The sequence below is a fragment of the Octodon degus genome, unplaced genomic scaffold (assembly GCF_000260255.1).
Source record: "Octodon degus isolate 3935 unplaced genomic scaffold, OctDeg1.0 scaffold00140, whole genome shotgun sequence".
NCBI classification, from domain to species: Eukaryota; Metazoa; Chordata; class Mammalia; order Rodentia; family Octodontidae; genus Octodon; species Octodon degus.
The window spans coordinates 4,124,873-4,136,406 of NW_004524716.1; the positions used below are offsets into that span (position 1 = coordinate 4,124,873).

Sequence of the window (11,534 nt, forward strand, 5' to 3'; positions counted from 1 at the left end):
GTCTGCCTATCCTCCCATAGAAGCTCTTAGAAGACCAGGATCTGATCTCTCTCTCGCTGTCCGGGCTCACACCCAGCGGGTGCACAATGAATGCATGGCACACTAATGTGGTTGGTGGTGTGGGTGGCAGGGTGGAGCGTGACTGGGTGGACTGAGTGGCAACGGAGAGCAGGCACAAAGACCACCTTGTCACCTGCAGGATCAAGGCAAACACCTCGCGCGGCACACAAGGCACACACCGGCCCCAGGCTCGACTCACTGCTCTGTCCCATCCCATCCCCCACGCCCTCTAGCCACGTGGGCTGCCCCCTCCACACTCCACCCCCTTTGCCTTTTTGCAGCTCTGATTCTCTTCCCTGCTTGGTGGTCCCCTGTTAGCGAATGCTTTTCACCCTCCTTTCTAGAACCTATCAAATAACTCTCCTAGAAAGCCCAAAACCCCGGTAGAGTTCATTGTTTCCTCTCTCCCTTGGCTGGCCCATACCTGTAGTTGCACTGATAAACCAAACAGTAGCACTTAAACGCCTCCCCCGTGCCTCCCTCAAGACTGGGAGATTTGTGCTAGCAATAAGAAATACAACAGCAAGGGGCCGGGGAGCTGGCTCAGTGGAATAAGCGCTTGCCTGGCAAGCGCAGGGGCCTGAGTTCAATCCCTGGTTCCGCAAAAAAAAAAAAATAATAATAATAATAATTACAACAGCAGCTAATACACACTGAACAGTTCCTCTGTGCTAGACACTGTGCCCAACACGGCAGAAATCATCTTATTTAATTTTTGCGAGAACCCAAAGAGGTAGGTCCTATACTATTCTCATTTTAATGGTTCAGAAAACAAAACTGCAAAACATAAAAGTCAACACTGGAACTTGGGCCCAGACGCCTGATCCCGGATCCATATTCACCCTTGTACTTTCTATGCGTAAAGCACCAAGCTAGACATGAGAGGTAAACTGATTAAACCCAGACCCCTCTCCCACCCTCAAAGGGTCTACAGTCTGGTGAAGAGCAGAAGCATCCTCATATGAGCCCCCAATTAATGCAAAAGATCCAGTTGCAGCCTGTGCTTGAAGAAGAGGTGGGTGTGTGGCAGCAGATTCTAGGGGAGATGCCTGGCGCCGAGCGCCCGGCCCCACCTCTGACTCACCTGTCTACCCCCAGTGCTGAGCCTCAGGCCTACACAGGCCGATTGCTTATTGGATGTTTCCTTACCCATCGGAGCCAAGTTGCCTTCCACCCCATCTCTCTTGCAAACTCTTCTGCCCCAGAGTAACTTAACAGCACTTCCTGCCCAGGGCTTCCAAGCGCCTTTTTAGGTCTCCTGTGACTTTCCTGAAAGTGTAGCAGATGCTTCTCTGCTGATGATGAGAGATTCAGACAAACCACTTAATGATTAAGAGACTAGAAGTGTTCTCTAGGAGGTGGGGAAGCCTTGTTCTTGCTTTCTCTGCCTGCATTCCCTGGGTGGACCTAAAGGCTTTGAGCCACTTGTTGCCTTTTTAGGAAGAAGGGGGTGTAGGGTGAGCACTGGAGAAAAGCAGAACATTTAGAGGCACGGACTGAAGGAATGGAGTGTTTGGACTTCAAAATGAAGTTGCTAGATTCCTTGAGCCACACAGTGGACAGTGCTTGAGCATCCTTGGGCGTCTTGGGTGATGGTTGTTGATGGCTGAATCTTCCAGTTTGAATAGTTAGTTCTCAAGGCTGACAGGATAGACCGTCTAGTGCAGTCTCTTCATTTTACACATAAAAGCTCAAGGTCTCACAGCTAATTTGTGGCAGAGGGACTAAAGCCCAGGTCCCTTGACTGGGCAGCCCACAGCTAAGATTTTTCCTACGCCTCAGAGTATGTGGGCACACCCAGGAGAAAGAAGTGCTCTAACCAGCTGTGGCGGGTGGGCTGCTGTGAAGCGGAGCTATGCTGCCACGGAGGGACGGGGCCCTTCAGAACCTCACTGCTCGGCACCCTGAGCGCTGTGGCCATGGAGCGTGAGACTGAGAAGCAGCAACGACAGATGGACAGGCTCCTCCAGGAGACAATGTCCTGGCTCTCCCTGCTGTGGCAGTAGGCCCACCCTTTCAAGCACCGGCTGAGGCTTTGAGTGCATTGCTGTTGAGCTCAGATCTACCTTATCAGCCCATACGTTGGAAGTCAAGAGGGGCAAGCTGGTTTCCGCTACTTTCCAACAGCTGTGACCTCTCCCGCACCAGGGAGCTCATTACGAGCCAGAGGCCCTAGGGCGGCCTCTCCAATAGCAGGTAGAGGGAAGACAGTGAGGCGCAGGCTGTTCTGCAGCACCTTGTCTCCCTAGTTTATTAACGTCCAAGGTCTCAAACATTCCTAATGAGGATAAAAGGCTAGAAAGATGCGTGGAAATGGAGGCTGAACCCTCCTGGGTGGAAGGCAAGACACCAAGAGGGACTGTCCCCATGGGACTGAGCTGAGTCTCAGCTTCCCAGAGAGGGAGGGTGGCTACCAGGAGATGCGACTGCCTCTATTTGCTTAGCTTCCACCTCTCTATTACTCAAAATTAACCAAGTTATTTTGCTTTGTCAATAACCTAATCCTCTGCTGCCTGCCTGTGCAGGGACAAAATATTCCCCTCCAGCCCCTGAGCCAAGAGCAGTCAGCTTCCCAAAGGCCCAAGGAGGCCCATTCACCCACATGGAAGCTCCCAGAAAGAGCTCCAGGTCTCCTGGCCCTCTTTCTTCTCAGCCCCATGTCACAGCATTGTCCTGAGCCCAGTCCCCTTGTCTGTGTGGGCAAATTGATGGAAGATGGAGGTCGCTGTTGGGCGCAGGGCCTGGGGACTGCACACTGCACTACAGATCCAGCACTCAAATACCTCCCCTCCACACATGCACAATCCTGAGACAGGACAGCCAGAGGGGGCCCTGCAGAAAGATGGGGTCCTGTTGGCCGAGATCCCCTGGAGGGAGCCATCCTGAGAGCAGTTCCTAGAGTCCTCAGAGATCCTCTTTCCCCTGAGGGATCCCTCCAGGCCTAGGCAAATCTCCAAAGTCTGTAAACAAACCACTCAGACTCCCCTGGAGGAGACAGAATTAGGGTAGCAGGGGGTGGGGGTGGGGGCTCTGGCAGCCACAGCATTCATTTGTGTCCTCTCAGAGGAGCTGTTGGAGCTTCCTGCATTCTTCCCAGGCTCTGACTTGATCATCACACCAGTCTGGAGAACCATCTCTGCTAGGGTCCTTCTGCCCAAAATTTAACCACCCCTTTCTGCAGCCAGTGCTTGGCAACTCTAAAGCACAAGTTGGTGAAAGGCAAGGGCCCTGCTACATGCTGCAGAAGGGTACCGCTGTGTGGACTCCTGGGAGTGGCTCAGGGGCAGGAAGCCCTGTGGGGGCCCGGAGGAGAGGCTCACAGTGGGATGGACTCCAAGCCAGGGTCCTTGGGAGGACACAACCTTGAGCCCTACAGCAGCAGAAGGATTGTCCCGCAACAGGAAGGGGAGAGGCACATGGGAAAATGTGACCTGAAATATGCCAGCCACACAGAGCAGAGGGTTGGCAGAGAGAAAGCGGCTGGTTGTCAGGTCAGAAAGTGAAAGAGAACTCCAGATGCAAGCTAAGAAGCCAAACCAGGAGGCCACCGAGGGCAGATGAGTAGCAGGACCACTGGGGGCTGGAGCACTCGCTCTTCCTGCAGCCTGGGCAAGTTCCTTCATTTCAGGAAGCATCTGTCTTTTGTGTGCAATGGGGACAGGCAGGACACCTACCCTGGAGGGCTGCATTGGACTCACTGAGGGCCTAACAAAGAACTCAGCCAAGGGCCTGGCATATGTTCAGGAGGTGCTGGTTCCTCTTGCATGTGCTGAGAGAGTCTGAAAGAACTTCTGTCACTTTGGACCAGATCAAGCTTTGGTAAAAACAAAGGGGAGGGAAAAAAGAGAGCTGGGCTGCTTGTACATCAGTGCCTCTGTCAGAAATGGACCATTCTGCTAGATGTACCAACCCATCTGATCACTGCCACAGGAGAAGGAAGTCACCTTCCCATAGTACCATGGCATGGGGTGGATGTTGTGTCTTCCTCCCTTGAAGAGGGGACTAGGAAGATAGGAGATGCCCCTGAGGAGGACAGGGCTCCTACCCCTTGCCTGAACTGGTTGCATCCTACTAGACTATCTGTAGGGGCTGGGGACTGTACACTACCCACAAAGCCCGTGCCTCTGGCAAGTGCTCAGAAAGTGTGAATGGATCACCCAATGAACAGATGGATGCTGTGTGCTCTAAGGTACAGAAGAGTCAGAGCTGCCTTGAGATACTCCCTAGGTGAGCTGGCAGGGGCTCTGCTCAAGGTGAGTATGAGAAGCGCTGGTCCAGCTAGCCAGGTAAGGTTTTCCCACATGAATAAATGCAGGGAATGATGGTATCAATCCCTGCTTCAGAGAACTGCTGTGATCTTCCAAGGCAGAGATGTGCTGTGTGCAAGCACCACAAGCCTTGTCTCGCATCTCTGGCTCTGTGGAAGCCTAGAGTTGTATATGCTGGAGGAGGTTGTGACTATGGGGTGTCCGGCTCTTGCCCCAGCCAGACCCCTTGCTGGGAAGCTGGGGGTAGCCACCTTCTGCATACCTCCTGAGATTAGATTGGGGTTGACCAGGTAGATGGACAAAACACACACACACACACACACACACACACACACACACCCCACAAACAGAGCTATGGCAGGGCAGGTGTCAGCGCTACCTGGAGGTGAACATTGGGACCACATCCTCTGGAGGGGACAGGGTGGATGTTGGCTAATTCTCCAAGCAGCGCAGAGATTGTAGAAGTCTCCAGCAGAGAATGGACAAAAACCTTGGTGCCACTCTCAGCTTCTCTCCTTCTCAGAGGTCACCTTTTCAGGGAGGCATCCTTGGCTAAAATTTCAACAAACATAGCCACATAGTCCCTTTATACCCCCCTTCTTTGTCTTTTTTACTGTCCTTGGCCCTAGTAATGCATACGCTCCATGGTGGGAGGAATTTTTTTCTCTTTTGTTCTCCCTTATATCCTCAGCACCCAAATCAACACCCAGCACATAGCAGGTGGTCAATAATTGTATCATGAATGAATGAATGAATGAATGAATGAATGAATGAATGAGTGACTAGAGGATCCCATCTGAAATCAGAGCCACCCCCAATCCTGACTTGTCTCCTCCTCAAACCTTACTCTAGGAGTCCTAAGAGTGGAAACCTCTCAATATCTTGCAGTCCTAAACCAACTGCACCCCCTTCAGTAAATAGGGAAGAGGAAACACTCTGGTAAGAACCTATCTAACACAGTAGAAGGATGTGCATACCATCTTTCCAGAAAGATGGTACAACCTTCTGGAAGTTCTCTGTTCAGTCAGATTTCCAGGGATCTCTGGTCAGGATGACTGTGGAAGCAGGAGAGGCAGCAGAATGTGTCCTCCTTGCTTAGTTGGCTTTTTAGGATGATCATGTTAAGAAAAAGGACGAAGCAGATCCAAGCTTGGCAGCAAGTGTGTGATAGCAAATGTGCATCTCATTGGTTGGTAGCAGGTCCTAAGCAGGGAACCAACTCCCTGTATGTGTACACCAAAACTGGAAGCTAGAATACGGGGTGTCCTGCGAGAGGTAAGAGGTCCTGCCAAGGCAGAAGAAGAGCTGACGAGGAACAACTGTTCTAAAGCACAGAAGTAGAAAGGACTCATAGAGCTGCTAGGGGAGGGGCCCAGTGGCTAGAACGTGTGCTGATGTAGGACCACATGCTTGGACTATCTTGACCACATGCTTGGACAGGCAGGAAGTCTAGAGGGGTCAGTGACAGGTAAGGATGAGCAAGAGAAGGACAGGACTGGGCCAGCATGGGGCTGTGTCCAAGGCACACACATAGGCTGGGTCAGTTCAGAGCAGAATGGCAAGGACTAGGACCTGAATGTGATCAAAGGGAGAACAGTGGAAGGGGCTGTGTCCAGTGCGGGGGTAACACCGCTCTGACTGGACGCAGGTCTCTCAGGATGCGGGGCCCTGCGGCTCCCAGCACCTTCTCCTGGGTCTCACAGTGTCCCTGGGGCCACTGCACAGGGAGCCAGGGGACAGCCTATATGCCCCTCACCTGCTTTCTTGTCTGTTCTTTACAGGAGAGTGTGGACTTGGGGGAGATCATGTTCTCCTTATGCTACCTGCCCACAGCAGGCAGGCTCACCCTCACGGTGATCAAATGCCGCAACCTCAAGGCGATGGACATCACAGGCTATTCAGGTACCTCTCTTACCCACATGGCCTGCCTCAGGCCTTCTCTAAGTTTAGGAGTTAGAATTTGGAAGCTTCCAGGAGAAAGGGGCAAGAACTGCCACTGTTCTTAGAATAGGAGCGCCAGCTCCCTAGACCAATTGGCTTCATCAGGATTCAGCTTCTGCCACTTCCTGTGTAAAGACTATGGTTTCTACATTAGTCAGCTTTTCACCGCTGTGACAAAATACCTGAGACAATAAATTTAAAGAAAGACAGGTTTATTTTGGTTTATGGTTTCAGAGGATTCAGTCCACGGTCACTCTTGCTTTCGCTCTGTGGCAGCACAGGAGGACATTGTGTGAGAAATGTGTGACAGAGGAGGCTTCATGGTGGCTAGGAAGTGAAGAGTGAGAAAGAAGAGGGCCCAGGGCCCTAATATCTCCATCAAGGGCACATCCCCAAGCCCTAACTTTCTCCCCATAGGCCACACCTCCCAAAGGTTCTGTGGCTTCCAGTAGCACCACAGGCTAGAGACTGAACCTTTAGTACATGGACCTCTGGGGATAGTTAAGATCCACATTCTACCAATACCTCATCCGACAAGGGGAATGATCCTACCATACACTTATTGCATTCAGAATAAGTGAGATCATCCAATAAATTTTCAGCATTGTCCTGCCATATAAGCATTCAATAAGTATTAGCTAAAAGAATAAATTAAATAAATGCTTCAAAAGTTTAAAAGTACTAGCTATTGTTCTTATCCTCTTAGACAAGAAAAAAGAATCTGAAGGATGTATATAAGAGACAAAAATACTAAGAACAATTTTCCCAATTGATACAGGGCCCTGCGACTTGCCACAGAATTATGTCAAGTTGAGTGCGTCAGTTTTCGCAGGTCCACACAGGCCAAAGGCAGCAGCCGTGCAGACTGTCGCAGGAGCAACTCCTCAGAAAAGCAACGTGCATTTACGTTTGAGTTTTCCTGCAGGGCCCCCAGCCCCAGTCTCAGCACCAGGAGAGTGGAGCTATGGCAGATGACAGTGATGCAAGAAGTGTTTAGGGGTAGCTGCGAGCTGTGAAGGTGTGTGAATTTGGAGGCAACAGAAGAGTAGCTTGAGGCCCAGACAGCTGCTTCCCCTGCTGTCCATTCAGACTGCCCCAGGTATAAGTAGGGTCACAAGCACAAAGAAGGCTGGTAGAGCCCTCTGGGCTGCCCTTAGGACAGTGAACAGGAGAAAAGACTCCGCTTCTCCAGACCCAAGGGACCCTTTTGCTGATGCCTGAAACCAACTTAAAGCCACTCAGGAAGTGCCTCTGAACTTGACCACAATGACACTAAAGAGTTCTCCCTCTATTTCCTTCATATGTATTATTATTTACATCTTGGGAAACTCCCTTAGAATAATCACAGTTGCCGTAAAGAGGCAACAGTGAAGCTGAAAACATCTGGGCTGCAGCGGAAAACCTCTGAGCTCAAGTGTAACATCCTCATTTGGGGGAAGAAGAGCAGGGCAGGTTCAAGCCTTGGAAACTAAAGCTGCAGGGAATGGGGATGGCAGACACAGTAGGAGTGCAGACCACAGTCTGGCCTCCCTCTGAGCCTTGACTCCGGCGGCCAGTTGTCTCGGTGACACTGCCCTTGCCTTGCAGGCTGCGAGCCCCATAGCAGGCCCCCTCAAGCTCCTTGCTCTGCGGAAGCTGCTGACACATATCAGGACATAGCAAAGAGCTTACAGAATCTCTGCTGACATGCAGAAATTCCTCAGAGCAGCAGAGCAGCTTCCCCCAAAACACAGCCAATGTGGATTTCATTTTTAAGAGCAAAGTAAGTGTGTTCTGGCGATAGAAATTCATTGAGGACTCTCCAGGCTGTGAGGGAAATAGGATTTTGCTTCCCTAGTCCCCACACTATCTTCTCTGGTGTAATTAAATTGATGTGCTGGAGAGAGAGCACCCACAGTAAAGCCACAGGTAATCGCAAAGGCCATTCCAAGTCAGAAGGCTGGGGGTAGGACTCTTTTTATGTTAAATTCCAGTCTGTTCACAGTTGCCCCTCTTTGGGTGGTCTTGAATCTGAGCTAGCTTCTGAAAATTCAGGGGTCCTCTTTGTAGCCGAGATGTTGTCTGTTTTGCTCCCTGATGTAGGTAAGTATATGGCCCAGTGCCTGGAGCACATAAGCATTCATTAAATATAGATTAATGAATGAATGAATGAATGAATGAATGAATGAATGAATGAATAAGTAAATGAATGAGTTTATAGCATGAGGACCCTGGCCTGAGGGCCATGCAATCGATGGGTACACACCAGAGCCCTCTCACACGGTAGCTTGAGTTTGAAATTGCTTTCAGCCCAGACTTGTTTGAAGTTGGACTAACGTGGGGGTGAGTGGAGCTTATTAATCCCTGTTTAGCTTTATGTGGCACTGAGTTCTAAAACTGAGGCTCCTCTCATTTTCCTCAATCTGTACCACCAGCCCAGAACCTATTCTCCAGGCCTGCCTGCTAGAAGCATGCTAATAAAAATGACACACAGTAGTAGTAAGGGCCCACATGCTACGAGAACTTGGTGACTTAACCCACAGCTGCTCCATACCGCTTAGCCAAGAAGGTGAGCTTAGGTGTCAGACATGAGTTCACATCTTAGACAAGTGTCTAATCCTTCTATGCTTTAGATTTCCTCCTTAAGAAATGGGGATGTCAATGGCAAGTATTCCATAGAGTTGATGTTTAGATATCTTTATGTATGTACATTTCTTAGCACAGTGCATAGTACATACCAAATGCTCAATTCTGAAGGCTCCTAGGGCAGTGAGGCTGAAGTACACTGCCAGGCTTTGTGCCACCTCAGCCAGAGAGAGAAACAGTCCTCAGAGATCCTCTGGGGCCGGCATCCTACCAGACACCATGAGCTTCAGCCCAGAGGACCCCAGGGAGCAGTCCTCTCCGCTTAGCTTAGCGAGTGCCCGGGAGAGCGTGGGTTCCTACTAGGGAAGTGTACCCACTGAAATTTATAGATAATCGCATATGCCTGGTGGGGTGAACAGAGCTGAGGAAAGAGGCATTTGCCCAATGGCCCATGAGCAGAGTAGCTCTGCCTATATTTTTCCAAGCTTCTGACATGGGAATTTCTCTGAGTGAGAGTGTGTGGAAATGGGAATAGCAGAACAATTGGGGTGGATGCTTTCCCAGGCAACATGCACCCTCAGGGTTCAGTGCCAAAAAAAGGTCCTGGGGCCAGTTCTTCCCACATGTCTGCCTGACCTGGGGTAGATTCAAAGGGCCTGGAGCCTGCGGAAACTGGAAAGCTTTCTCAGACAGGTTCTGGAAACTCTTTTCACCTGTTTGACTGAAAACTCTCCCAAGAAGGGGTGCTTACAAATGGGTAGTCAGAGACAGCGGGTTGGTTAAATTCTTCCTGGTCTCCCCAGTTCCTCCACAGACTGTACAATCCCCTCGGTTAAAGTACAGCTGCCACTGTCACACTGGTTAGTCAGCAGCTCATTTAGTTGCTGCGGAAGGTGCAGAGCCTCCAATGAGGTGCTGCAGTTTCCTGGTCCCCGGCACAGTTGCGCACTCGGCTGCCTCGTGTAGAATTTCGGGAATGTGAGGCCCAAGTGGGTGCTCAGGTGTCCAGATAGCCCGCGTGAGCCCTGGCTTCTGGGCAAGAAGGTGCCTCCGCCTATCAGCATCTCAAGGGCTATTATTACGGTGAGCTGCCCTCTTGTTTCTCGAGCTGGGTGACATAAATACTAATTATGATGGCGACCAAGACACCTGTGCTTGGAGACACAATGCGTGTCACTTCATTTGGATGAGTAGAAAATTTCAGGGTAGAAAGATGACCATGAAATACCTATTCAGGAATCTATAAAAGAGACAAGATTGGGAGGCACAGCAGAAGTTTAATAAAAAGACATTGCTGTGCAGGATGGACAGCATCCAAGATCCCACTGAGAAATGAAATGTCAACCAGCTGCCCTGAGTCTCAGGGGCCTGCCCCGCTCTGTCTCCCAGCCATAGCTCCTTCCTCCTCTGCTGTTCAGAAGTGAATAGGGACAGCTTCAATGAGGCAAAGAGCAGGCCCTCTTCGTGATGCCGAATGGAAATGAGATTACTGGGACAATGAGAGTCAAAATCATGTTGTCAGGCGGGGAGGGGCACGAACAGCAATGTGATTGTTGCTCTTCATTTTCTTCTGACATGCAGCTATTCTCTGAGCATCACGGAGTTCTATTTTTACCCCCTTTATCTGTTGATTAAATATCCCAGAGACAAGGACTCCATGTAGGTGAGAGACAGTGTCATTGTTCAACACCCTCAGGAGCCAACCACCGAGCCATGGTGGAGCTGGAATTTAGAACTGGGAAGTGTTTCTCCACAGAGAAGAGTCCTGTCTGAAGTGGCTTCAGCTGCCCTATTAGAGAAAGTCCATTAGGCACTCTCCCAAGAATACTGAGGTAGCTCAAGACTGTGTTCATTAAGCACGAGCATCCTCAGAGACAGGTGTGCTACATAAATACAAGGTGGTGTAATTATTTTAATAAGCCACTGATACCATCTGATGAGCAGCAGTAGGTCTGGGGCTTCCATCCCTCTGCTGCAAATGATGCCGGAAGACATCTGTTTAACACGCTCCCTTCCCTTTGCACTGCCCCTGTTGGCGCAGATCCCTATGTCAAAGTGTCCCTGCTTTGTGATGGGCGGAGGCTGAAGAAAAAGAAAACAACCATAAAGAAGAACACGCTCAATCCTGTCTACAATGAGGCCATCATCTTTGACATCCCCCCAGAGAATATGGATCAAGTCAGCCTGCTCATCTCAGTAATGGATTATGATCGGTAGGTATAGTCCCCAAGGGACGTGACCCTCTGTGCCACTCCTCTAGTCCAATTCAGTGTCAGGCTCCTTGACCTATGGTTTTGGGCTCAGATGGCTTCTGAACTCAAATCTGGCTCCACCAAAGAAGGGCACAGGAGTTTGAGGAGGCTTATGGACTCCCCATTAGCCAAGGGCTTCATTGTCTTTCCTAGCTATTCCATCTGAAGTAACTTCACGCGCATCACTGTCCCCAGAGTCCTGGCAACCAGTGCTAGCGTCTGTTCTGTTAAATGCCTTATCTTCTCCGTTTCTGTGGCTACTTCTGATCTTACTCCAGGATGGCTGTGCACTCTCTGCAGACTAAGGACGCACCTTCTGGGGTTCCTTCTTCTGGACCTGCCCAGAATAACTATCAGTGGTTCCTATTCTCTCAGCTCGTCCTAGCACTCTCAAGACCTTTCCTAATCTGGAGCCAGCGTATCCATCCAACCTGATTGCCCCTTTCTC

At 50.4% G+C, this 11,534-nt stretch overlaps 1 protein-coding gene across 1 annotated transcript in view; it reads left to right on the forward strand.

The window, feature by feature from the left end:
* Syt6 (synaptotagmin 6) overlaps window positions 1–11,534 on the forward strand; it is a 70,589-nt gene that overhangs the window by 38,064 nt on the left and 20,991 nt on the right. Inside the window, exons 4-5 of the mRNA XM_004641684.2 lie at window positions 6,110–6,230; window positions 10,876–11,047. Of these exons, the coding sequence (XP_004641741.1) occupies window positions 6,110–6,230; window positions 10,876–11,047 (293 nt within the window). The remainder of the gene's footprint in view (window positions 1–6,109; window positions 6,231–10,875; window positions 11,048–11,534) is intronic.